Source organism: Cyanistes caeruleus, chromosome 5 (assembly GCF_971803275.1).
Source record: "Cyanistes caeruleus chromosome 5, bCyaCae1.hap1.1, whole genome shotgun sequence".
Taxonomy (NCBI): Eukaryota; Metazoa; Chordata; class Aves; order Passeriformes; family Paridae; genus Cyanistes; species Cyanistes caeruleus.
This window is the reverse complement of record NC_141705.1, coordinates 81,314,891-81,342,360: the sequence shown is the minus strand read 5'-3', so window position 1 is coordinate 81,342,360 and position 27,470 is coordinate 81,314,891. Positions and strand designations below refer to the sequence as shown.

Below are 27,470 nucleotides of genomic sequence, written 5' to 3'. Positions count from 1 at the left end.
AGTTTAACTTGAGTTTTGGGGGGATTTGTTGTTTTGTTTTGTTTTTTTAGTTTGAGTGGTTAACTCTTAGTTGGATTTGCTCTAGAAAGGAAGAGCAAAGCAGCAGGCATGGCAAGAAGAAATGGACGTGGGAACAGACCGGGCTTTGATACTTCTCCTTATAATCCTACAACCCAATCTAGCACTCAAAGCACCCCAAGTGAGAGGCTTCCAGCCCCGGCGGGAGAGAGGGTGACCTCTCCCTTCCAGCCGCCGGGCTATGGATCAGCTCAGTGAGGTCAGATCCAACACAAACACGTTGGTTTTGCCTAATCCCGGCACTGCCGCGCCTGGGACGGGCTGCGGGATTCCCGGCGGCTGCTCCATCCCCAGGTGGCCGGCGGGGGAGGAGGAGAAGCCAGGCTCCCCTGGCCCCGCAGCCAAGGTGCCGAGGAGGAGGAGGAGGAGGAGGAGGAGGCGAGGCTCCGGTGCCGGGAGGAAGGAGGGAAGGAGGGCTCAGCGCTGCCCGGGGCGGGGCGGGGGGCGGGCGGGCTGCGGCGCGGAGCTGCCCCTTTGTCTGCGGGCAAAGTTTGGCGGCGGGGCGGGGGCCGAGGCTCTGCCCCGGCACCTGCCGCGGGCCCGGCGGGCACTCCCCGCTCGCTGCTCGCCGCCCCGGGGCCATGAGCGCCGCCGGGGCCATCCCGTTGCTGCTGCTGCCGCCGCTGCTGCTGCTGCTGCTCCGCGCCGCGCCGGCCGATGCCGCCTCAGGTGAGTGGCCGCGCCGGGCGCGTCCCCGTCCCGCGGGCTGAGGGATTCCTGAGGAGAAAAGCCGGCTCCGAGGCACCTTTGGCCGCGGCGAGCGGGACGGCAGTGCCTCCCCGGCTCCCTTGCCGCTCTCCCGGCCCGGGCGGGGGTCCGCCTCCGCCCCCCGCCATTTTGTGGCGAGGTGAGGGGGAAAGGGGCGAAGCCGTGCCCGGCTCTTGCCGCCGGTGGCTGCCCGGGAGCGGCCGCGGGGTGCCGGGCGTGGAGGAAGGCGCGTGCCGCTCCGGGCATGGCGGAGCTGCCCCTCAGGCCGGGCGGGAAGGGAAGGCAGCCCGGCACTTGGCCGTGCTCAGGTGAGGGGGTGCTGGCCCGCGGCGAGCGGCCCCTGCCCGCGCTGAGGGGCCGGGGCGGGGCGGGCAGGGCCGGCCTCAGCCCTCACACACCCCGCGGGCGGTGCTGGCCGTGGGGAGGGCTCGGGAATGCGGCGGTGGGAGCCGCTCGGTGCCCGGGAAGCGTGAGGGGAGCCGGCAGCAGGCATCCTCTCTTTCTCGTGCTAGGAGGAGGCGGCTGGGTCCGAGTTGGCGTGTGGGGATGTCGCGGTGGGAGCGCTCGGAGGGGGGGACAGCGGGCGCTGGGTTTTGTCTGGGCGCGCTGGACAGGCTGCCCGGCAGCCACAATGATGGAATTGGGAGTTTGGGAGTGCGGACTGGCTGCGATCGTGCTCTTGGGTCGTTCTCCAGCCTGTCCTTCGGCTGTAGGTTGTTGGTTTCCGAAGTGGCGCTCTGGGCAAACCCTGCTTCCCAGCGTGATTCCCGTTTGGCATAGCTGTCTTAGTGAATAACAGCAGCTAAAATCAGCGATGTGTGTGTGCGAGCTGAGCAGCTGCTCGGTGGGGATTTGGGATGTTAACTCGTTGGGTAGCGCTCTGACAGACCTGACTTGTACCAAAAATAAAAGCTCTCAAACCAGCAAACTGCATTGCATCCAAGAAATCCCCCACAAAAATACCACAGCAGGAAGTCTGGGGGTTTCTTCTATCAGGTGCTCGAGCACGTACAAGTCATAATTTGCAGAATGCTTTTCAGGTGTGCTTTGCAACAGGTGTTGATCACAGCTAGGACTTGGAATTGCGTGGAAAACCAGTGTGCTGTTGCACGGCAGCCTCAATTAACCTGTCTGTAGTGTCTTTGGCTCCCTCATCATCGGGAATAAAAGTGAAATTTGTTTGTAACTAAGGATTTTCCAGGTCCTGCCAAGTTGGGTTGTATCTCAGTATCTCTTGGTAACGGAGGGAGATGGGTCTTTGCCCTCGTTGGGGAAGGAGGATCAGACTTGTGTGAGTTTGCTTTCTGGTCCTACATGGTCCCGATTCCCTGCTCTGGCCCCGGAGGGGATGAGCACACTGGTGTTTTAGGGAACTATAGCTATCAGTGAGCTAAAAAGAAAAGGCAGCCAGCCCTGGAGGGATAAAACAGATGGGTTGTACTGGTCTTAACTAAATGATATTAAGTTTTTGTTGTTTTCTGGGGTTTTTTTCCCCCTTGTGCCTTCCAGCAATGCGTGACCTTGTGGTTTGCATTGAATTTTGAGGTGCAGCTGGATGGTGAGCCTTGAAATTATATTCTCTTGCCTAAAGAACAGCTATTTGCTGAGTTTGAGAGAAGTGTGACTGGGCTCCCGTGGCTCATCTTCCCGGCAAGGGAAAATAATTCCCCATGATGCCTCCACAGCCTCTTGCAGCTGAGCTGAAGATGAGCTCAAAGGAGGAGCTTTTGATTCCGAGAAGTGTAGCTCCCAGGTTTTCTCTACAGATTTGTCTAACCTGCATTTCTCGGGGAATCTCCGCTCTTTGAGGAGGAAATTCTGACTTTTCCGGGTGGTCCCTCGAGGCAGCCTTTCCCGTGGTCTCTTTCCTTTTCATCTTGGAGTTCCTTTGATGAGGAAAGTTATTTTAGCAGGTTCCCCCCTTTTGTCTCTGCCTCGTTTGAGCCTCATTTGAGCCTGACTGGGCCGGAGGTCCTGTCCCTTATCCAGAGGTTGCCCAGCTGCCCCAAAACTGCATTTTTTGTGGCTACCCAAATGTGTTTTGGTGGTGTGACAGAGCAGGTTCACTGGAGGCTGTGCTGCTGCTGTTACTCGCTTCTAACCAGGTTTATTTTTGTTTTGGTCCCTCAGGTGCCTGTGTCTACCACGGCTTCTTGTTTGAGGTAGGTGAGCTTGATCACGTTTGTGCTGGGGGAAGGGTTTGCGAGGGTGCTGTTCCACTTGACTCCAGTTTCTGCTTTTTGTCACCCCTGTGACAGGGGTGACAGGTCTGTCAGCTTCCAGTCTGCTGGAAAATTCTCTCCTTGGAGAGGCTGGGAATTCTCTCTGGGCCTTTGGGCCCAGCCAGTCTGACTGGGGCTTGAGTGGGTGAAAAGATGCGAGGGGGCGGGCAATCCCAGGCAGGATGGAGGTGGTGCTTTGTAAAACATCAGTGTAGGGCCAGGCTGTGTTCTGTGTTTCTTTTCCTGAATTAATGAGCTATTAATGACAACAGCTAAAGGCTTTTTCCCCTCAGCTGATCACGGTGAGTCTGCTGTACCCTGTCTCATCCTTACAAACCCAACACATTTTCCTGTCTGGTGTCTCTAGAAACGTAACCCATGAGTGACTTGGTACAAGAATCAGAGCTTTTTAAGAATTCATGAGCAGTGTTTTGCTGGGTAGCACTTGTCTGCCTTGCTCGGGTACTCTGGGCTAAAAGGAGGTGGCTGAGCTACTTTGTGTCTCTGGAATGCTTCTGGATCTGCTTGCAGTCCCAGCGCAGGCTGGCTCAGGGATTTGCTAGCTGAGGCTGGGAGGCAGCAGCTGTCGGGGGTTTTGTTTCTCCCGGGGCAGAAGTGGATACGTGCTCCGCACCAGTGGCACTGTGGAAACAGCTGGTGGCTCCTTTGGCCTTCCAAGGTGGACTCCAGGCCCGGGAAGTTTTTATGCTCCAAGGAGGGCACGTAGGGAAAAATGGCTGGAAGGGGTTGTTTTTGGTGGGTGGCTCGGGAGGGAGTTGGGGCAGACTAAATGTGTTTGCTCCTCTCAATGATGCTCTGTGGAGGGTCTTGACAAGCCCTCAAAAGAATCCTGTAGCAACTTTTTGTTGTGTATTTAGATGACGCTTGGAAACACTGTTTCCTTTCAGCGTCTCCTGTTAGAGTCAGCATTTTAATCCGTGTTTGGTGCAGAGGAGGCCAGGATGATGAGGGGGATGGAGCCACCTCTTCCATGAGGAGAGGCTGAGAGAATTAGGATTTTCCAGCCTGGAGAGGAGGAGCTTTGGGGTGACCTATGTGTGGCCTTCCAGTGCCTGAAGGGAGCATAAAAGATGGAGAGAGGCTGTTTCCAAGGGATAGAGTGACAGGACAGAGGGGAGTGGATTCAAACCGACGGAGAGGGGGTAGGTTTAGATTGGATATCAGAAAGAAATTCTTGGCTGTGAGGGTGTGCAGGCCCTGGCTGAGGTTTCCCAGAGAAGCTGTGGCTGCCCCTGGATCTCTGGAAGTGTCCAAGGCCAGGCTGGACAGGGCTTGGAGCAACCTGGGATTGGGAGAGGTGCCCTTGCCCGTGGCAGGAGGTGGGAGTGGATGGTCTTTAGGTGTCTCCCAAGCTGTGCTGTGATTCCACGTGGAAGTGGCTGTAGGTGAGCTGCTCCTGGGTTATTGTAGGGATTCTGTTTGCTGCAGAAGTCTCTGAAGTCACTTGGAAAACCCTGGGTGCATAAATGCCACCTTTGAGCGCAGCGATGCAGGCACTGCCGGCGTTGGTAACGCTGCCCAAGTTCTGCCTCCTCCCTTGGGCTTCTCCTGTCAGGGAGTTGTCAGCTCCCTTTGCTCAGAAAGAGGAAAACCCAGGTGATTTCCTCGGAGCTGTGGGCCACGAGGAGACGTGCTGGTGTCGCCCTGCAAGTGGCGGTGGGTGGGAGGCGTTGAGCAAATCCACGCTGCCGGCGTGGTTCTGCCAGCTGGCTGGTGCCAGGATGGGGGGAAAAGGAGAGGGGAAGGACAGGGCTGTGCCTTGAGGTGCTTGGAGTGCTTGGAAAACGAGCCAGCCTCTGGTAGAGGCTGCAGCACGGAAGGACGAGTCCGGCTGAGCGACAAATGTAGGACATTTTCATTTTGTCCTCTTTTAGGATGGATTTCTAGGCTGGCAGATTCTTTTGGAAGTTTCCCGAGACACAAAAATAGGTGCTTTGTTTTAACACCGTAAAGCACTAAGGAAGCATTTGTTGAAAGGAAATGTTTTTATTGTTTGGGTTGAAAATTGTGAAGAGAGTTAAAAGCCCTAGCTTAATTCACAATAAATGGTTCTGTACTTGTGCTTCTATCAAAAGTTTAGCTTCCCTATTTCCTTTTGAAACATCTGGGTGTGCTTTGTTGTCAGAAGTTTTAAGGAGTCCTGATTTTATGCTTTCAAAACCAGATTTCTGTTTCTGTCAGTAGTTTGTGTTGGACGGAAATGCGAGTGGAAAGGTAATAAATAAAAAATGCTGGGTTTATTTTTCTCCCCCCAAATTTTAAATCTCTTATTCCAGATAGTCTCTACTCTGAATAAATTCAGTGGCTTTTAAAATAGATGTTAGCAAGTGCAGAGCACTCCTGGTTAGGGATTATTTCAAATTAGCACTGGAAAATGAGCTTCATTTTAATTTCATTAGAAAGATAAGAAGTTACTACTGAAAAATGAGATCAGAATTGAATATTTCAGTTGAAAGGTTTGCTTGTTAACTCTCACAATGGTCAAGATATTTTTGTTCTTAAATAATGTGATTTAAATGCCACTACTTAGCCTGGGGCTACATCCTCTGCATGTTTTGCACTTAAGATTTATTAATACAGTAACGTGATGCCTCTCGTGGAGCAAATCTCATCTGCTTGTGCGTTTCAGAAAGCTGGGATCAACTAAAATAAAAGTGATTTTTGAATCATGTGCTGCACGTGTGTTCCTTCTTTGTTTTCCTTGAAAACAGCAGTGCAATACAGAGGGATGGGGATAGGCTCTTTATTTCATGTTGAAAGAGAAGTCTTACATCTAAGGTTGTCTTGGGGAGGAGGTGAATTCTTGTCCCTTCATCAGCTAGGAGACAGAGGCACACATTTTTTTGAAATGAAATAATTTTTCTTTTTTGAATCTTAGTGGTTCTGAATGTCACCTTCTTGCCCAAGAAAATGAGCCCTGGTGTAGAAGCATCTCTCAATTCCCCCTGGGCTCCAAACCCCGGTGTCTGGGAGCAGCAGTGGCTCCAGCAGGACCCGCTCCTGGGTAGCCCTGTCCTTTTCCATGCCATGTCAAAGCAGGGATGAAGCGCTTTCCTGCACCAAGCTGGCAGTGAAGCACCAAGCCCATGTCTCTGCTTACCCTGAGGTGATTTATCTCAGCAGGCATTGCACAGCAGGCTGCAAATACATGGAATTTATCATCACCTTCCCTCCCCTTCAACCCTTCTGTGCAGGTGGGTGCGTCTGTGCTTTTGCACAGTGCACTCGCTGCTCAGAAATTGTGCTTTTTCCTCCTCCTCCTCCCTTCTTTTTCCTCCTCCTCCTCTTCCTCCCTTATTTTTCCTTCTCCTCCTCCTCCCTTCTTTTTCCTCCTCCTCCTCCTCCCTTCTTTTTCCTCCTCCTCCCTTCTTTTTTCCTCCTCCTCCTCCTCCTCCCTTGTTTTTCCTCCTCCTCCTCCTCCCTTCTTTTTTCCTCCTCCTCTTCCTCCCTTATTTGTCCTTCTCCTCCTCCTCCCTTGTTTTTCCTCCTCCTCCTCCTCCCTTCTTTTTTCCTCCTCCTCCTCCTTTCTTTTTCCTCCTCCTCCTCCTCCCTTGTTTTTCCTCCTCCTCCTCCTCCCTTCTTTTTTCCTCCTCCTCTTTCTCCCTTATTTTTCCTTCTCCTCCTCCTCCCTTCTTTTTCCTTCTCCTCCTCCCTTCTTTTTCCTTCTCTTCCTCCCTTCTTTTTCCTCCTCCTCCTCCTCCTCCTCCCTTCTTTTTCCTCCTCCTCCTCCCTTCTTTTTCCTCCTCCCTTCTTTTTCCTCCTCCTCCCTTCGTTTTTCCTCCTCCTCCTCCCTTCTTTTTCCTCCTCCCTTCTTTTTCCTCCTCCCTTCTTTTTCCTCCTCCCTTCTTTTTCCTCCTCCCTTCTTTTTCCTCCTCCCTTCTTTTTCCTCCTCCCTTCTTTTTCCTCCTCCCTTCTTTTTCCTCCTCCCTTCTTTTTCCTCCTCCCTTCTTTTTCCTCCTCCCTTCTTTTTCCTCCTCCCTTCTTTTTCCTCCTCCCTTCTTTTTCCTCCTCCCTTCTTTTTCCTCCTCCCTTCTTTTTCCTCCTCCCTTCTTTTTCCTCCTCCCTTCTTTTTCCTCCTCCCTTCTTTTTCCTCCTCCCTTCTTTTTCCTCCTCCTCCTCCCTTCTTTTTCCTCCTCCTCCTCCCTTCTTTTTCCTCCTCCTCCTCCCTTCTTTTTCCTTCTCCTCCTCCCTTCATCTTTCCTCCTCCTCCTCCCTTCATCTTTCCTCCTCCTCCTCCCTTCTTTTTTCCTCCTCCTCCTCCCTTCTTTTTTCCTCCTCCTCCCTTCTTTTTCCTCCTCCTCCTCCCTTCTTTTTCCTTCTCCTCCTCCCTTCATCTTTCCTCCTCCTCCTCCCTTCATCTTTCCTCCTCCTCCTCCCTTCATCTTTCCTCCTCCTCCTCCCTTCTTTTTTCCTCCTCCTCCTCCCTTCTTTTTTCCTCCTCCTCCCTTCTTTTTCCTCCATCTCATATTCCAGCAGTCCAGAGCCCAGCAAGGAAGTTGTGCCTCTCTTCAGTTATCCGTTCACGTTTAAGAACAGCCTTTGGCTCCGTGTTGGAATCCATGGGGTGCCCTTCCTAACATGCAAGGGTTTTTTTTTGGCAAGAAGGGATTTTAAAACAGCCCCCCTTTCCTTTGGATAGGAGAAATTCATAAACTACAAAAGATTTCTGGGAGTTGTGGGGCTTTTGAGCTTTAATCTGAGACTTTGGTCTGTCCATAAGGACTTCTCCTTGGAGCTGTGAGTGTCTGCTGGCTCTGATGTTCTGTGCCAGAGGTCTTCTCCATCCTGCTGGTGAAAGACTCGTGCCTTAATCTTCACTGTGTTGTGGGAGGTCATCTGGCTTCAGCTTTTTTTTGGAGATCAGGATCCTTACAAGATCTGCCTTGCTCCACGTTTTCCATCCCAGTGAGCTTCCCAGACAGGTCCACGAGCGCTGACTGGAGTAGATGATTAACATTTAATAACACAGTTGTAGGAGCTATTTGCCAGAGCCTTGGCATGGCTTTCCCCATGGATTCATTCACTGGGACAGGAATTCAACAGTTACCCAGCTCTTAGAAATTTTCCTAGTTGTTGTGCCTTCCATCCTTCAGGATGCATTTGAAGAGCTCTGTTTAGGAAATCACACCTTACAATTCATCTTTTTAAATCCCCACTGTGCAAAATGCCTTTTTCCTTTGCTCTTCCACATTCCTTCCCTCTCCTCGACCCTTTCAAAACCTCGCTCAGGATTCCCATTAAACCTTGGGCCAGGATTCCCTTTTGCATTTTCCCTTTGGAGGAGGGCTTGCAATGTCTAAGTAATTGATAAGGGAAATTTTAGAGCTTTGCTGTACATTTTCAGTGACCTCCAAAGAGCTTAAGGGTTTTGTGAGATAACTGTGGGAGGTGGATCCTCACTTTGTTGGCAAATTAAACATTTTGCCAGGCCAGGGTGTGTTTGAGACCTTGTTCTTCACCCTCAAAACACTGAGGGTCAAGAAGTTAAAAGGAACTGAATGCCCTCTCAGGCTTTTGAAATAGATTGTTTGTGTTTTAATTCATCTTAGGCGAAATTAGACTGCTGTGTCTGGACAGGAGTCCCCTGTGGAATTTCTCATCTCTGGGGTGATTTCATTGTGTTCCTCTTTCCCTTTCCCCCCTCCCCAAACAATCCCCATCAAAAATGCCGTTATAGTTAAATTACTCTGTTCAGTGTTGTCCAGGATAAATTATTCCCAGTGCCTTTTCAGCAAACATTAGCTCTGCAGTTGTTGTAACCACTGAGTTCGCCCAAGATACTCCTTGATGCTTTCAGGAGGACAAAAACTCCCAAATCTGGAGCTGTTCCCGGTTGTGTGCGTTGATTTTATGACAGATCCACTTTGGGAGGGGCTGTCGGGAGCCACGTGGTGCTCTGAAGTTTGTGGTGCCAATATTTCTGCCATGCATATTAAATAGCTTCCAGTGGGAATGCAGGAAACAGACTTTTCTGGGAAGACTCCTGTAATTCTCCTTGTGCTGTGGTTTATTTGCTGAGCCATAGATTAAGGAGACCCTCGAGGATAAAATACTCGATTTTGTAATCTTTATGTGTGCTCCAGAACCGTTCTGTAATGAATCCTCTAACTAACCCCTGGAGCTCAGCATCCAAAGCATCTTTGTATTACCAGCTGCCATGCTGCAGCTCAAGGAGAGTCCCAGGCTCTGTGTTTCTGAGGATCAGCCAGGGGAAAAAAAATCCTCTCCCTCCTCCCTCAGAAGATAAATCCTGAACATGACTTCTTCCCAGATTAATTTGAATAATTTTAAGCCAGATGTTTTTTTACTAAAAAAAAAAAGAAAAAAATTAGTTTCCTAACCTGCTTTGCATGTTGTTATATGGAGATCAAAATGAAGGATCTTCCAGGCTGAAAACTGGGAAATTTTAATTTAAGGATAATAATATTTTTGGAGACATCAACAGGAGCTGGAAGTCGGGATCTTGCAGCAAAATGGCAGAGATAAGAAACTTTGAACCCTTTGGTTATCAAACCAGATACCTTGTTTCTCATGGGAATGTAGAAAATAGAATGTAGAAAAAACATCCCTGAAAGTGTTAACCTTTTCCTTTCCTGGGCATTCACCTGTTGTCTTGCACAAATCCATTTGGTCATTTGGGCATTTGTGGGATTAATTCCTTTTGTGTGCTCAGCCAGCTCGAGGCTGATCTGCCATACATCAGGTGTTGTGGTTCGTGGCTGTTGGTATTTTCAGAGGAAACACAGGGTTGCTTGTTTAATTATGAAAAACCTCTGCTGATGGAGGAGCAGTTGTCATTACTGACGTGCCAAGAGCCAACTCCGAGTTAGTGGATGCAGTAAATCCTTTTATGCATCAAGCCTGGAAAAGTGGTTTCAGGGGAAAACATGAGCAAACTTGTTAGCAATTTCTTTCCCACTTTTTTTTTTTTCTCCCCCTGCATTTTTATGGATTCTTCTGCGTACATAAAAAGCCTGATTTCCTTGAGTGCCTCAGGAATTCTCAGTATTGCAGGGTAGAAGTAACTTGCTAAACTTTTATTCCGGCGGGTTATTTTTTTTGTCGTTATTTTAAAAATCAGGATTCTAGAAGCGTTCCATTTTCAAAACCCGGGTTTGGTTTTAAATTGGAGACACTTAAAAATTGCACCTGCTTAAAATTGCAACTACTCCTTTCTGTCTGGATTTCTCAGCGAAACGGCGAGATCGTCGCTTTTATGGGAAGGGAACCCTAAAAGTGCCTCGATCTGCTGTTAAATGGAAATCTTCCAAACCAAAATTGAATTATGTGCTTCCATTGAGTGACATAAAGGGTAATTCTTAGGCCTCTTTGCCATGTTTTATTTAAAACAAAAATTCCCACAATGAAACAATAAGCTTAATGAAAACCTGTTTAAATTTTAATGAAATCTTTAAGGACAAAGCAAAGTCGAGTATGTTACTTCCAAAGACATGGGGAGACTTCATTTTGGATAAAAAGGAACCAATTGAGATACAGTCCATTAAAAATTGAGGAGAATTTGTCCCAGAATTTAGGCTTTAAGCCCTGTTAGTGCATCCCACAACCCCAGAAGTCTGGCCATGACTGCAGGGCAGTTGTTTTGTAGTTATCTTTTTTTTTTTTTTTTTCCCCACGTTGTAACTTTACTTCCTAAGGGGTTTTTTGGAGTCTTGAATGCAATCCAGGGTGGGATCCTGTGTATGTGGTGTGTGATGAGGCAGGATAGCTGAGGCCCATTTTACCAGCATGGTGAAAGCAGAATGGATTTTAAAGTCATTTCTCTCTCTAATGCTGTTCCTTTTCTGCCTGGTCCCTTAATACTTGGATTCTTCTGAGCAGATGTAATGAATTCAACACAGGTGTTTCTTCTGGAAGATGATGTGGCTTTAGCCACCCTGTGTACATCCTGCTGTGCCCCATCGAGTTTCTCTAGTCACAGGATCCTTTCCAGGGCGTTTCAGAAGGGTTTGCTGGCTTCACAAGAGTGGTGAGGCTTCGCTCTTTGGAGAGGAGTGTGATGGAGTTGCCACAGATCCTTCCTTCTCCTCTGACCTCATTTTGTGGGGGAAGATCTAAGCTCACAAGATGTAAGACTGTCAGTTCTCCTTCTTGCTTCGGGCAGAGAAATATCTGTGAGATCAGAGACGAGCCTCTTGAAATCCCTAGGAGAAAGCATCATCCCTGATATTTTGCAGCCTAGGAGGGAGCTATGCAGCTCAGCTGCTTTTCCTGCTGTGATCAGCATCCTGTGTTGTCCAGTTATCCCCTTGGATGGCATTTGTGTCTGCTGAGAGCTGGCTGTGGGCACCTGGTGTGTCCAGGCTGCCAGGGGCACTGATTTGTGACATGAAGCCCTCTCATCACCAGCTTTTGAATTATTGTGGCTATGCTGATTTCCCTTGTTAAAATAGGAAGTATTAGTATCAAAAATAAACTGGGAATGATGCTCTGTAGGCAGAATTTTTTTGCTGGGCTTTCACTGCTTATCAGCAAGCAGTGCTTGATGCTTTTGAGCCTGTGGCTTTGTGAAGAAAATGCAGGATTGAAATCTAGCAGTTTGTTCATATGTGATCGTTCCCCTCCTTTTAGTCTAGCCTGGGAAGAGGCATTTGGTTCTGCAGGTGCCTGATCTGATCTTCAAGGTCAAATCTTTTCCTTGGCATCCTGTTTATACAGATGCCTTCATTACATTACTACATTAGCCTCTACAAATAGCTGCTAAATCCACATCTTTGGACCGAGGAGATGATAATTCCTCATCTGGCAGCCTGACTGAGTAACCTTGTTAAAGTCAGCTGTAGTGCTATGTAAAAGGTGCTGTGAGGTCTCTGTACTTAATATTTTTAGTGCATTCTGTATGGTGCCAGAGCGTTTCTAACCTTACTGAAGTCATTTCATGCTTCTGTAATTCATTGGGTTTTTAGTGTATTTATAGATGCTGTTTTATCAAGCACTGCAGTAGTAATGATGAGAGCATCTGGTTAAATCCATCACGTCTTGTGCAACAACCTCCGAAAAATTAACCTTGGTAATCGAGCCTTTCCCCCTTTAGATGGTTCCACTAATATTTTTAAAAGGCTTTAGATATTTAATATCACTGGGGTGCCATAAAGTGTCACTGCTGTGCTTTTCTGTGGTGGAAACCCCATCAGTCAGCGAGAGGACGCCCGAAACAGCGGAGCCGCGTTCCAGCTCGCGCCGGGAGCCTCGGCCGTGACAGTGTGGAAGCAGCAAAGCTGTGATTTGTTGGGATTCATACTGGGAAACCTCCCTGAGCTGGTGTTGACAGCAGCATCTGTGTGGAGCGACAGAGTGAGGTTGTGTGAGGAGTGTTGGGCAGGCCAGAAAAATGGGAAATATCCGGCTGTGCTGGCAGGGAGAAGCTGTTCCCGCGCTTCATCTTTCAGTCTCTGGGAAGTGGTGCCGGAGTGATTTAGGTGGGGTTTGCAGCCTTGCCAGCTCGCAGCCTTGCAGAGAAGCTGGAGGTGAGGCTTATGGAAACACGATCAGCACAGTTCTATTTGGGGAGCCCACATTCCTGCACTCCTGAGCTTCTGGAAGTGCTGGAGCTGCTTTGATGTCGGTGGAGCCGGGCATTTTCCCAGCTGAGCACTTGACCCTGGCGCTGGCAGTCAGCCTTCCAGCCACTGAGCTCATTTAATGAAGCGGGGCTGCAGGCTGGCAACAGCCTTGCCAGTTGGTGTTTGCCAGAGAAAGCGTGGATTTGCCTTCTCACTTCCCTTGCGAGGGATTTGCAGCAAGCCCAGCCGCTGTCTCTTTCTCATACATTGCCTTGGCCCTGCACGGGAAGTTCTGGCTCTTGGTGTGAGCCAAGCTCCCGCCTACACACATCAAGAAATGATTTGGCATTGGATCTGGAAGTTTAGGGAGGAAGCTGGCTTTGGGCAATGTGTTAAAAGCGGGATGGAGATTCCCTTCACGTGGCTGCCTTTAGGCGCCGTAATGCTCAGCTGCCTTTTGGGAATGCAGCTGCCTGTGTGATTCTTGTGCTTATGAACCGCTTTTGTGAGGGGCAGCATGCTCTGGCATCCAGAGGCTGCTAGTCCAGGCTGGAATGCCAAAGGTATTGGAGGGTTGGCGAGGTCTTTCCTTCACCCATTCCGGTGTGGGTACAGTCCTTGTCCCGGTGACCTTCTCGTGACTGAACTGGGCAGGCAGGGCTGTGGTTTGTGCTCTCTCCATGTTCCTGCAGTAGCTGCAGCAGGGTTACTCTTACTCCAGTCAAACACGATTATCCTTGCCCTCCCAGGCGCTTGGAGTGTTGGAAATCCATTCGTGCTTTTGCCTCTGGCTTCCCTGGGAGCAGCTCCCGGCTGTGCTTTGTGTTGGTGTCTCTGTTTCCTGGCAAGGCAGTTGCTGTGGCTGCTGAGAAGTCAAATGAGGTCCTTGACTGGGGTTTATTTCTCTCTTTGCACACTCCATTTGGTCGCTGGGAAGGTGATGATCCCTAGCTGTCTGAAGGAGATGGAAAATGGTATTTTAGGAATCCCAACAGAGCTGCATTCCCTCATTTCCCCTTTCTCCTAATCACCAATTTACACAGACTTCCAGAGGGTTTTCTGATAAGCTTTTGGCCTCCTTGTGTTCTAAATGCTGCTTTACTGACCCTGTTGTCCATATGGGGACCTGGAAATGAAAGCGGTGCAGTGGGACAGGTGTGCAGGAATCTTGTGGTATCCTTTGCACAGAGAGTAGATTTTAAATTTTATCAGTATTTTTCTATAGGGAAGTTCCTTCTCCTAGTCTTTTTCCTGGCATTTTAATGTGAGCATGTATACGAATAAATAAAAGTTCCTGCATTTTTTTTAAAATTTTTTTTTTTAATTGTACTTTTAAATAGCTGTGCTTACAGGATACTGTTTCCAATTTCATCCGATTTTTTACAGACCTAAGGAAAGAAAAAGCCTTTCCTGTGGTTTTTTACACAGCAGAGGCCAGAGTTTAAGTCCTGTAGGAGAAGATCAGCAAGGGGCACTCACCCTGACCCTTTGAAGTGTTAAAAGCAGGTATGCACCTCCTGTATCCAGTCTTTGGGCAAGGTGTGTGCACCCTTTTAAAAAAAAAACTAGCTTGGAAGCTGAACTCAACAGTGGTTGATTGTATTTCTGTGCCCTAGGGTTTGCTGGAGGTTTGTTTTCTGCCAGGTGTTTTGCTGTTTAATTTTGCACACACCGAACCTGAAGAGCTGCTGTTGGTAAAGGCAGTGTTTTGTTCCAAGCAGTTCCTTGGAGTAGCATTAAAAAGAAAACTAGAGAAAACTCCTGCAGAATTTATCAAACAGAAGAGGCTGTGCACCAAGGGGTTTGTTTGTTTTCAAAATAGGTTTGGGTTTTTTTTAAAGTTTTTGATTCAGGATTTAGGCCATCTCTGATAAACCTGTCACCTTTGGCTGGGGTTGTAGATGATGGTATTTGGGGGAGAAAAAACACCTTCTGGTGTGTCTTGCATCTGTACCCATCTTAATTTCCTCTGAGCAGGACATGTCCCAGCCCCAAGGAGAGGAAATCTCATTTGTTTAAGTGAACCCTCTCTGGAGAGGTTCAGAAGCTCAGGGCTTGCTCCTCGTTGTCCGTCTCAACCAGATTTGTGCACAAAACAAAGTCAAAGCTGGATTTGCCTTGGAAAGCACTAATTTGTGGTGTGGAGTCACTAAACATGTTTGCACATGGGCGTGCAGAACAGCTCAGCTTGGGAACCTGCCACAAAAGCTTATCTTGCCCCAGAGGCCAGGGCCAGTGGTGTTTGTGTTCCCAAAGAACCGGCTGCAGGCAGAGATGAATTAGAGGGGGGGATCTTCAGGCCTTCTGAAGGGGGGAACAAAGCGATACACTTCACTGTTTTTATTAAAAAAAACCCATGTTATGATAGATTACATCTGAATACAGAATACAAACATCCTGGCTTTTACTGGAAATAGTGTGGCCAGCAGGACCTGGGCAGTGACATTGAATTTTAGGGAAAATTTCTTTAGTGGAACAGTGGCCAGTCACGGAAACAAACCTGCCCAGTGGTGGAGTGCCCATCCTGGAGGGATTTAAAATCTGTGTGGATGTGGCCTTAGCAGTGCTGGGTTGATGGTTGGACTCCATGATCTAGAAGGCCTTTTCCACCCTGAAGGATTCCATGGTTCTGTGATCCTGTAAAACCTTTTGGGGGCTCCCGGTGTGTTAACACTCGAGCGTTAAGGCGTGATAAAATTCCTCTGTGAGTGTTAGGGGCTTACAGTTCAGGAGGAGCAGTGTTACGCTAACTGGGTGTTTGGCATTGCTGTCACAGCTGGAGGAACATTAATCTGATTTTTCACTGTTCATTTGTGGTGAGGTATTGGTGGTGGGATGCACAAGGATGGAGGGGATCGGGAAGAGAGTCGTGATTCCTCATTACAAAGGACTTGAGCTCAGTCTGCATCGGTTCTCAAAGGGGAAGTTAAGGGGTAATTTGTAGAATGCTACAGAGGGAACAGAAATTATTATAAATAAACCTCTTCTACCCATAAGAAAATGGAGCAGCCAGAAAATGAAAGCTAGATAAATTCAGCTTAGGAACTAGGTAGACTTTTACTGTGTAGATTGGAAATCATTGGAACGGTTTCCTGACGTGTGCCATGAATTATTCTGTATCACTAGAAATCTTTAAATCATGGTTGATTTTTTTTTTTTTTCCCCTGAAAGTTACACTTTGGTTAAATTGCAGCTTTTGGACCAGAGTGAAGAATTCATTTATTAACCAGCACAGCTCCCCCCTTGCATTATGAGCCAGGCAGGCTCTGTTTTGGGGTGGCATCTGTGGAAGAAGGGTGGCACAGGGACAGCACTGGACACAGGGCGGTTGTGGGGAAGGTGTAGAGCTCATCTCTCCTGCCTTTTCACACCAGAGGGGAGGCTGGGGCAGTCTTGTCTTGCTCCTCTGATGTGTGTGTGGAAGGTAAAGCCCTCTCCTGTCCCAGGATTAAAAGCTGTGTCTTGCTTGCACGTAACTCTTGCCAAGTGAGAGCAATATACACAGAAAGGGCCAAATGGTTGTGCGCTGCTTTATGCCTTGCTCTGGGAAAAGGGAAAGGAGGGAGGGAAAGGAATCCTTCCCACCTGCTGGTAACATCCAGCTGATTTACACCCTCTCCCCGTGGGTCTTGTTCTCCGTAGCTGGGGTGAGTGGCCAAATGAATGGTGATGGCATAAAACTGATGGGAGAGCAGAATTATGGAGGTCATAAGCTTGTTCCACATTAGAAGCCCAGCTCGCAGGAACAAGCTGTGCAGCGTCCTGGCTCCTGGGAGGATTAATTACAGATGGTGGCTGTGGCAGCTAAATCAAGCACCTCTAATGTTGTGTAAACTTCATTAAACAAATGCCGTAGCAGGGCTGTAATCTATGAGAAATGGGATAGGATGACGAGGGTAGGAAAGAAAAATACTCTGTAGGAAGTAAAAAAAAAAAAAGAATCCTCAGTGTCTAAATCCACTGAAGCAATTTCTTCTACCTCTTGTGCTTTAATGGTAGAATTTTAAACCACAAGCTTTTAAACTTATTATCTGGTAAAGCCTCGGTGGCTTGAATTAATAACAACTTCCTGCTAATGCCTTGCTGAATTCCTCTTAGTCAGCAAATCCTGATATGCTCAGTCCTTCCTGATATTCTGATATCCTGATATTCCACCTGCATTTGGCCATTTCTTTTTCACCTGTGCAAGTCACAGAGGAAGACACACCGATGAACATTTCCCGTGCCTCCCTCAGAGGAGGCAGAAGCCTGAATCAGGGAAAAGGGAATGAATCTCTGCTGACTTAGCAAGTTAAATCTGGCTGGGAATCAGGGCATGGAGGGAGGACTGCTCTGGGGAAAGAGTTTGTGACAGGGGCCACGGTGGGATTAATTCATCTGCAACTTGTAATTTCACCCCTACTCAGTTATTGCTGTGGTGAGGAATTGAAAAGCCAATTAAATTAACTGAGCTTTTCCAGACAGGGAGAATTAACTGAGGAGGAACAGCCAAGTGTCTACTTGAAAGCACTTTTGGTGGCCAGTGAAAAAAGTTTTGTGCTTGTTTAGTTCAGTTGTTTGCTTGATATTGGATAGTTGGGGTTGTGTTAGACATTTGTCACTACACTCTCAGTGTGACCCTTTGAATAAAGTGGATAGTAGCTTGTCCTTAAAGAAACTACAGGAGACCTAATACCCAAGGGAGTGCTTTTCTTAATTATAATTTTCTCTCAAAATAATATTTTAAAAATTATTTTCCCTGCTGTCTCTCCATCCTCTCCCAAATCCTTGTCTATGGAGAAGATGCTTTAAGGTGACTTGTGTAGCTCTTTCAAGATCAGGAGCCTGAAGTTAGGATTTGGGGATCCTGACTGTGGTTTGAATCTTTCCTCTGCTGTTTTTAGCTGTATGGTGGCTCCACAAGTCTTGTGAACGGTCAGCTGAACACAGGATTTTTGGAGAGGAGCAGTGAACACTTTGATGCATAAATTTAGGCTCAGGAGCTTGACTTAGCTCAGCTGGTTTGGAAACCGCTGACTTTTGAAAATGTCATCTTTCTCCTGCAGTTTAGGAGGGCTTAAAAAGAAACCAGTCTTGTCCAGTGTCTCTTTTTGATGTAGGAAGCGAGTGAAAAAGTTGTACTGTTTAAAGAAAGGTAAATTTCAAGCAGCAGAAATATTTCAGCTTTTATGTTGGCATTACGTCACTTTTGGCTTTGAAATGCATTTTTAAGTCCTCTGTAAGGACTCCAGGACTAGAGGGCTGGCCCTGCACTGCCCTGCAGGTAAATGCTCAGAGGAATTGCTTTTGGTTCCCCATGGTTTAGATGCAGCTGAAGAGAAATATTTTGGCCTTTGGGCTTCATCAGATAGCATGGCCCAGGCTCTGTGATCAGTGGGAGCAGCACATGTTCTTAGGGGAAGTGCTGGAATTTTTATAATTTGTCACAAAATGCTGCGAAATTCCTTTTTCTTTTCCTTTCAGAGCTAAAGGGGAGCCCTCATTCCTTCTCTAAAACTGCTTTTTGCAGGAGGAAAAACAACACAACAAGCAAATAAATGCTGCCTGTCCTTCCCTCCCTTGCTCCCTTCTCCTGAGGAGCAGCTCGGGAAGCGTGCGCGTGCTTCGTGCTCTGTGTATGATTAATCCTGAGGAGTTTTACAGAGCTGATGATATCAGTGGGGTCTCTCTTAGCTCGTTTTTCAGGAAGGAGGGATGTGGCTTTCCTCAGACTGGCAGTTTGGCAAGCAGCCAGTCGGGTACCAAAAATAATAAAATCGTGCAAGTCCAGACCCAGAACGAATTGCAAACGACTTTGAACGGACCTGCCTGTCAAATCCTGGGGCCATAATGGTGGAAAGGCCTTAATTGCATTTCTTTTTTGAAGAAGCATGTCCAATTCTGACAGTCCAGAAGTCCACATGGATGGGACTGGGCGGGAGGAAAGATTGATAGGTCCACATGTGCTAACATTTAATCATTGCATTTCTTTTTTGGATGCTTGATACCTAAAATGAGGGGAAATTGGAATTAAAAGCTAGTTTAGGGACAGGTAACACCTGTACATTTCTAGTTACCAAGGCATTTATTTTGTGAGATCTCTGCCAAGCCTGGGAAATACTTTTCTGTAGATTCCTTGAAAAGGAGCATTCCTGAAGAAATCTCAGGTTTATGATCATCTCTTTAACACCATTTCCTTCCTGTTGTTTGGATTTATCTGTACCACTGTGAGTTGTGCTTGCTCAGGAAAGGTATTTTCCAATAAGTGCCTTTTCATGTATTGAGGATAATTTGTTTGTTTGTTTCTCCTTGAGGCACCTGTTATATATATTTTCTTATTTTTTTTTTTTTTTTAAGTCATGGTTTTTTGGGTCTTCTTAGCCCTGTTGGGAAGTGTAAAAAACCCAAACCTTTAAATCATGGATCCTTTGGCAGGATTTCCAAGAGATCCCATGTCTGGACAGTTGGGTGCTTTGGAGCCAGGTCTTTTTTATCTCCCTTTCCAAAGACTAAAGTAGGTTTTCTGGCCTCCTGGGTAAAGCTCGTCCTAATTTGCATCCCTCTCACCTGCCTCGGTCTGTGTGAAGCTCCAAAATGTCTCTAATTAGGGAAAACATCGAAATGAGAAGCAATTAAAAGAAGAGTTGTTTCAAATGAAGTTTTGACACGGGTGCTCGTGCTGAGGGCGAGCTTCCAGGAAAGGGGGAAGTGCCTCACGGGGAGGATTGATGGCAGGCTTTGGTGGATCTGGTTAGCCACTGGAACACATTTTGCTGCTTTGGGCAACACAGAAATTCTTCCTGGCTCTATCTTACCGTTCCCAAGCTCTTCCTGGAGGGAGGTGACAAGCCATAGCTGCTGCACGTGAATGCAGGAGCGAGCAGCCTCGGAGTCCCGGGAATTGGGATAATTTCTGGAGATACCTCCTCACCCCTCACCAGGAGATTTGTGTGGGGAGGAGCTGGGTTGTTTTTGGAGCTTGGCAGGCAGCTGGGTGTGAGCCTTGGGCACGGTTCATTCGGTAGGAGATGGTGTTGCTGAGATTGCACCCACGCTGCGTGTCCGGCCACGCCGACGCGTGCCGGGCTGTGGAATCCGTGGCTGAGCGCTCTCGGATGGAATTCCAGGTGCCTGTTTCAGCACTGCCAGGCAGGGCTGGTAATGAAGGCTCCAGCTCACGCCACTGTGCCTGGCATGAGGCTCTTAATTGCAAGTTCTTAGCAGTAAATGCCTGTTGGATGTGGTGTAGAAGAATTAAATCCTAATGGCCTGAGCAGATGACACAAAGGCCTGTGACAACTGATGGATGATAATGGTTCCCTCAGTCACTGGAGATGCAAACAGGCGCTTCATGCACCATTTTCCCTGCAACTGTGCTTCAGTGGAAGGATTGGTTGCCTTGGATTTGAGCAAGGAGGGGAAGAGGGGAGAGGAAGCCTGCGCTTGCTCATGTGTCTGTAAAATGCTGAACACACAAAGATGGAGTAATTGAGACAAGCCAAATGTTTATACAAGGGCATTTCTAGTGCCCCCATCCTTAGCAGGACCAGAGTTCAGCTTGCCTGGGGGAGAGGATGAAATGAGACCAGAGACTTGTTTTATTTTGTTTATCTTCAGGAGAATCAAAGCAGGGCAAGGGACAGCTTTGATGCAGGGTCAGACGTGGGTTTTCCTAAGTGCCGGGCTGGGTTTTGATTCATTAGCTGGGTGCAGAGGGAGGAGACCTTGCCTGGATGAACACCAGCAGGGATAATTGTTTTGCTGGGCGAAGAAGAAGAAAATTTAACAGTGGAGTAAGGCTGGGTTTCTGCTGACCTTGTTGGACTGCAGTATTTGAGCAGTGAGGCACCATAGCTTTCCTTCTGGCTTTCCCAGTGGCAGGTACTGAAATGGCCTTCAGAAGGGCAGCTGTCTGTCTTTAGCTGGTCCCTTTTAAAGAGCTTATTGTGGAGCACCTCCTCTTATGGCTTTTTGCAGTTCTCAGGGTTTTTTTCTGAAGGCACATACCTCCCCTGATGAGTCCCTCTGAACTAAGAGCTCTTGGATGAGTTGCAGCCTGGCACCTTGCATGTGCACGGAGCAGCCAGGGTTCTCAAGGTGTCAGCAAATATTCCTGGCTCCTACAGACAGAGATTTTTTTGGAGAAATCAAGCAAGTTGTGTTACGCTACACTAGCAAATTATTGGTGCTGGACACTTGTCTTTAAAAAATTGCTAACAAAGCTCATATCACAGCCAAAACTTCCCCAGGTTTTGGCTGCTCCTGGTTGTCTGATCAAAGTGCTTTGTGGGGAATCAAAGATCACCCTCTTAACGCTTCATTGGGGTTTGTCTCTTGTGCCGTTTAAGGGGACACTTGTATGATTAAATCACTAAATCCCGGTGTGATTTAGAGCTGTGACTGTGCAGGGGTAGGGCTGTCACTGCCAGCTTGTTTTGTGAGGGTCACCAAGCAGGAGTGGCCATCACTCATTAGCACCTTTCTGAAACAGAAGCAGAAAGCTCTGCTTTTCTGCCAGTTTCCCGAGATGTTCCTTGCTCTCTCCTTCCTTGGAACGTGTGCAATTTGCTGTTATATTGGAGCAGTGGACAAAGTGCGAGTATTGTCTGTGACAGGCTGCTCCTCCTAGGACTTCCATCTTGCATAAATCACTTCTCTTATGCCTCTCCATAAAATTTAAATGACATCTGGAAGGAAGGGACCTGCCAGCCCCGTCCATCTGAAATATTCAGGTTGTTTTACATTACAGCGGCGTTGCTCAAATCAGAATCTCAGCCTTTGGGATGGGACTTGTGACCACCTAAAAATTAGGGCACAGCATCCACAGGAAACATTTTGGAGAGAAAATGTGAAATTATTTCTTACCCTAAGGGTGTGTGAGCTTTCAGTTTTCTTCTAGTGTCACACTGGCTGCTGTGACTCTTCATTGAGAGCAGTAACTGCCTGCAGTCCTTGGTTTTTGGGTCAGCAAAACTTCCAGGCCTGGGTCTACTTTACATTCTGGTCCATGAAGAAATTGTCCATTGTCTAAAGTGATTTTCCTTCAAACTGTTAGGTCTTGGAAACAAATGTTTTCATGAGACAAGGTGGTGCACTGGAATACTTCACCCTGTTTTTCCTCAGAGGTATTTCAAAGCAGCAATAAAATGTCATCTCCTTTCAGAGTCTCTTTACGTTCCGGGAAGGTTTAAGAACTTAAATGTTGAAAGAGAAGTAGGCTTTGCAATCTGAAATTTGTGAAGATATTTGAATGATGAGATGGCAACACAGTGGCAAAATTTGGGTTTTTCTTTTGTCACAGTGGTGAAGTTTTGGAAAGTCACAGCAATTAGCAGAGCCAACTCCCAAAGCAAGCAGGGAAAGGTAAATGATGTGAAATGGGCTGAATATTGAGAATGTGATGAATGATGTCTGAAAGAAATGGAAAAATATCAGGGAGAAGAAAGGGGAAATGACAGGAAAGAAGGACATTCTAGGAATATGTGGAGTAGTGAAAGCATTTGGAAATACCTCCTGACATGATGGATTTTCTGAAGGTACTTTGTGTTTTCCCCAGCCAGCCCCTTGCTGGCCGTGGGGATTTCAGTTCAGGGCTGCTCAGGGGTCAGGGCAGGAGGCTGGATTAACATTGCCAGCAGGCTCTGGGGTTTGGACAGTCCCTGTGATCTTTTCTTATCCCCTGCGACGTGGTGGGAACCGTGCATTGATGATTCCGGGCAGATGATGTTTCTGGAGGGGATTATTGGAAGCACAACTCCCTTTTCTTTGCCCTGGCCACTGCTTGGAGGTCTGGCGAGGAGCCTGGGGGCCTGTCTGCTGTCCTCCTGCCCCAGGTTTTCCTCCTCTTTGCTCTTGGAGCCAGAGGTGTTCACTTCAGCATGGCAACATGAGAAAAACCCCATCCTTTTCTTGGCATCCTGAATGACATTTTCCTCATGCTTGCAGACACGAGGTGGAAATGCAGCTGTGACAGTGTCTGGATAAACTCCAAAAGCTCAGGTGGGGTAGCTAATCCTCTTCCCTGAGAGGAGAACTCTCTTTTGTTCAAAACCTCTATTTTTCCAGTGCTAATGATGGGGTGGGGTGGACACGACAGGACTTGTGCACGTAGCTCATGGGCACTTCAGTCTCGGTGTACTCCGTCTGCAGACGTGGGAGTGGTGCCCAGGTTAATCATCCAGGGAAGGGTAGGGGGAAAAAAAAAAAAATCCGTGTGTTGGCTTGTTTTCAAGTCAAATGTGCTCCGAGCTAGGCTCCGAAATTCTGCCTCTCTCTGTTCCTCATCGAGGGGCGGGAAAGCTCCGCAGATTAATAAGGGGTTAAGCAATTTTTTTCTGCCTTTGTACATCCTCATTTCCAAGAACAGTGTGTCTTGTCTGTCTCAATATCTCAGCCCGTTGGGAGCTGGTGTGGGCTGGGGAATTTGGGATTTCCCTGGAGCAATCTGCTTTTGCAGGGAGAGCTCTGGTTGTCTCGAGGCTGTCATCGAGCATCTTCCATTGGCCTCTTGAAGGTGAGGGGCAGCTGGAGGATTTTTAGTGTGCTGTGTTAAAAAGAGTTGCAGGCTTGCCTTCCTCTTTGATTTTAGGAGTCTCCCCTGAGTGGGAAGCTGTTTTGAGGAGAGGATGCTGGATGGCTGCAGTTCCCTCGGGGTTTAGCTGCTATTTTAGCACGTTTGTCCTGGAAGGTGATAATGCAGCCGCTTCCCACTCATCCCTCACTGCACGCCCTCTGTTCAGCGTTTCCTCGTGCAAGGACTTTTGTGTGTTCCTAGAAATAGGAGACAGTCTTAAATGACATCAATGACACGCATTTCCAGCCCTCTGCCATGGGCAGGGACACCTTCTGCTAGACCAGGTCGCCCCAAGCCTCATCCAGCCTGGCTTTTGAGCGCTTGCAGGGCTGGGGCAGGCACAGCCGTAGTTCAGGTCCCAGAAGCTGAAGACTGGATTCCTAGCAGGAGTTAAACCAGCTGTCAGGTGGATTTGTTATTTACTGCACTGTAGAAAAAAGCACCCAAGTACTTGATGTTCCCAAGCTCCTGAAAAATGGGCTGTCTCACCGGGAGTGCACATCATGGCAGTTTGTTTCCAGAGCCTGAAACAACATTCCTCCCGGAGAGGGAAGCATCAGGCACAAGGTGAAGGCTGTGATTTGGGGCGTGCTCTCCTCTGGGTCGGGGCAGTCCGGGAGCTGTGGCTGATCCAGGCACCGCTGACCCAAGGAGTCACGGTTGTTTCCCTGCAGGAAGGGAGGGAACCTGGCTGCCAGCTTCACTCTGGTGACCCACATGGCTTTCCTTTTTTCTTTTTAAGATAAAAGTAACTAAAGATGCAGGGAAGAATGTGGCCTCTGGAGGTCAAATGAGATGATGGATGCAGGTGTTTGGAAAAGCCATCCATCCACGCTGTTGTGTGTAGACCTCTGGGAAGTGTGCCAGTGCAGAGGAGTGGAAGAGCCGTGCAAGAAAGAAAGTTAATTCAGTAGTCTCCAGTCTCCCAGCTCAGGTTTTTATTTTGCTGAGGGCAAAACAAAAAAAAAAATAAGGGAAAGAAAAGGAAGGAAAAATAGAACAGAGTATTTTTCTAAATCCCCTAGCCTTTTTTGTTATCAGGTCCTGCTTTATTGACATGCTGCTGGTTTTGAAAGCATAGGGAGTAACAGGTAGAGAGACACCTGAAAGCCCTTGCTGCTGAGAATTCCCATCCCCAAGATCTTCAGGAGAGATGGATGTACTGAAACCAGGATCATGATTGGAGCTGCTCTAAGTACCTGTAGTTCTGGGAATGTTCCTTCTTGCTTTGCTGCAATATTCTTAGAAATAAGTCTTGTGCAGCAAAGGAGATTAACCTGCTTTTGCTTCAGAGGGCTTCTTCCTTTGAACTGAGTTGGTCCCTGCAATCACCTTTTTGGGTGATTGGACCCATTTGTCCCTGGTGTGGGATTTCTGTAGCTCTAGGAAGGTGCTGGGCTGGTGATTGCATCAGTTACATTCATGGCACAGTGGGAGTGAAGGTGGGGAAAGTGTGGAATAATCTCTCAGGTTTCCCAGCTGTGTTATGGGGGAACATCTCCCTCTCTATCCTGGACTTTTCATTCCTAACCCATTCGGCAGTGTCCTGGTTTAGGACAAGTAGAGAGGGCATCACTTCCCTCCAGAGCGTTTCCTGTGCCGCTTTTCCTAAATCTCTGCATTCTTCAGGGAAACTCTGGATAGTTCAGGGTACAGGCAAGCCCTCAAGTGTGGGACTCTTCTACTTTGAGACCTTCTCAAAGTAGATGCAGATGAAAAAAAACCCTAAAAACCTTAGGATCCTCTAGGAACCAGGCACTAAAAAGCATTGTGAGATGTTCCTTAAGCCATGTAGAAACTACATGAACAAAATCTTGCAGAATGGGATTTCCTTCTTTGAGGAGGGGGGAAAAAAAAATAAATTAAAAATACCTCGGCCACATCATAATGGTTCATCTGTTTCACATCTTCTTCAAGAAGGAAGAGAAGGAGATAGCGAGGAAGAGTTCTGCCATATCACAGTGTCATGATTAAATTTGTAATGAGGCAGCAATGACTCCTAACCAAGCCTGAAGTAGCCTGACAGGAATTGGCTCACAGGGTGTCAGCCAGCAATCTTCAGCCTGGCAGATATCCATGGCACGGGGAGGGATGTGAGGAGAGCTTTGTGTTCCTCCTCTCGCTGGATCCCTGTGGATGGTGATGCCTGAGGCTTCATGGGCACCTGGGACGTGCTTTGAAAAACACCAGGCACTCCTTCAAGCTTATTAAGGAAGAAGAATTAAAATGGTTGGCAAAAGCACATTCTCAGGGGTTATTTACTGTGATACCCAGCGCATTCTTGCTGCCTGAGGATGGATGGAAATTCAGCCTGAACTTAAGGGATGCATATGTTTTGCCTCTGCTAAATATTTCATGGGGCAGCTTCTGTAGATTAAGACATCACTACAGTGAAGGAGCCAAGTGCTTTGATATAAAACTGTCCCTTTTTCAAACGATGAGCATTGGAGAGATTTAGGAACCCCCCCCAGTGTGTTTCCAGGAGTCTAAATAAGTGCTTATGCATGTGCTTCCTCTTACCCTTGCTGCTCCAGCCCCCATTATGGGCTTGCCACGTAAATTGTATCGAGCTTTTACCGCAGATTTATTCTGAGAGAGATGTTAAGTGCTGAGAAGGAAGGGGGTGAGAGACAGAAATTAATGTGCAGGAGCTGTGGAGGGGATGGTAATCCTTGTCCCTGAGCTTGCCTCTCCTGTGGACAGGCAAACTTTGTCAAGTTGGTCTTTCTATGGAGGGGGAACTGTGGTAAAGGGAACAAACTGGAGAAATGCTCAAAGTATGGATCATTTTCAGAGCAACTCCTGACATCTCCCTGGCACTGTGTTGGAAATCAGGTCACAGAGTCACGGTGTTACACACCGAAAAAATAAATATGCTTTAGATAGGATTACAGGGCTTTAATTTTAAATAAATATTTCTTTTGGCCATGACCTTTCTTGTGGTGCTTCCGAGCAATGAAAGCAAAAGGAACTGTTCCAGCACGAGCTCAGAGGTATGTGCAGTTTGTTTCCTGTTGAATGCTGCCACTTACCAATGGATAATATGATTTATTTCTAACTGCTGGCCAATCATGCTAATTAATAGACTGGTAGGTCTCCTGCTGAGGCCAACCCTGTTTCTCTGTTCATCTTTTATCTGCCTCAGGGGAGGGAGTTTAAATGCCTCACACAGCTGTTCTCTGAAAAGCAGTGCTTTGTGATTGATCTCACCACCCTTTCCAGCCCTGGAGATACTTTTCCCTCCACTGCACCTTCTGGCCATGTCTGCTTCCCTGCTGGTGTTATTCCACAGGTTTTGCCTCCTCTCCCTCAGTCTGCTCACCCAGGATAAACTTTTGTACCCCTGGCCATTCCTTCTTTCATTAGCTGTAGTTCTCCTCAGTTGCTAGGTGTGATTTTGTTGTCACTGTAAAAAAAAAAAAAGAAAAAGAAAAATCATCATTTTTAAAGCTTGTGTGACACAGTGAATGCCAAGGATGGTGCTGCTTGACTTGTTCTCTCCTTCCCCCCTGTGCTGTCCCTCTTGAGCCCAGTGAACTCCATCACACTTCACAATCCTGAAGCACACCAATACATACAATCATCTTTTGCCCTTTCCAGGATATTTTAAGCCTCATTTTATTTTTGGGCTTCTACTTTCTGTGTGCCAGAGTCAATTAAAGGAATCATTTGTAACAGAAAGCAGCAAGGAGCCTGTGTTTGAGTCGAGCACTGATGTGTTACCCACCTTCTGCTTCTATTATTTGGTTTTGGATGTAAGATTGTCACCTTGTTGAATCTCAGCAGCTCCCAGGGAACCAGAGCAGTACTGGGAACAATCCTGGAGGACAGTCTGCACATTTCACTTATTCTTCAGGCTCTTCCTCATCATTTTTGCTCGGTAATGAAGCCTTTGTTCTCCAAGATTAATGACTGTGCAGGGGTCCTCTTTCACTTTGGAATGGAAGAGAGAACCAGTTTATTAATCTGCTGCACAGGGAGCTGAGATGGAAGATAAGGCCATAAAGGGTTGTATTTTCTGGGAGCTGTGTGGGAGATGACTGTGCTTGGACCCACAGTGACAATAGCAGGATTCGAGGCGTGTAATTCCTTGCTTTGAAAGGATACATCCTAAATATCCAGCCTGGAATTGGCGATAGCTCTGTATTTGCTGACATGGCTTGTAAAATTGCTCTAGAGCGGATTGTTGCCTTCAAGAAGTAGAATTTAGAGTTATGTTTCACCTGGTGCAGAGCTTCCCAGGGCCGTGACTGGTACTCAAGGAAATTTCCTTTCTCTGCTGAATCAGCTGCAAGGATTTTCATGGCCTGGTGGGGTTTTTTTTGTTGTTGTTAGAAATGGGATAAAAGGCTTAGTCTGTCTTGTTCA

The 27,470-nt window shown here is 47.6% G+C and overlaps 1 protein-coding gene across 2 annotated transcripts in view; it reads left to right on the top strand.

The window, feature by feature from the left end:
* The first annotated feature begins 523 nt into the window (after positions 1–523).
* LOC111929450 (extracellular matrix organizing protein FRAS1) overlaps positions 524–27,470 on the top strand; it is a 106,783-nt gene continuing 79,836 nt past the window's right edge. For both annotated transcript variants that reach the window (XM_086890741.1, XM_086890742.1), the window contains exons 1-2: positions 524–747; positions 2,917–2,948. In XM_086890741.1, coding sequence (XP_086746867.1) covers positions 660–747; positions 2,917–2,948 — 120 coding nt within the window. In that variant the 5' untranslated portion in view covers positions 524–659. The remainder of the gene's footprint in view (positions 748–2,916; positions 2,949–27,470) is intronic.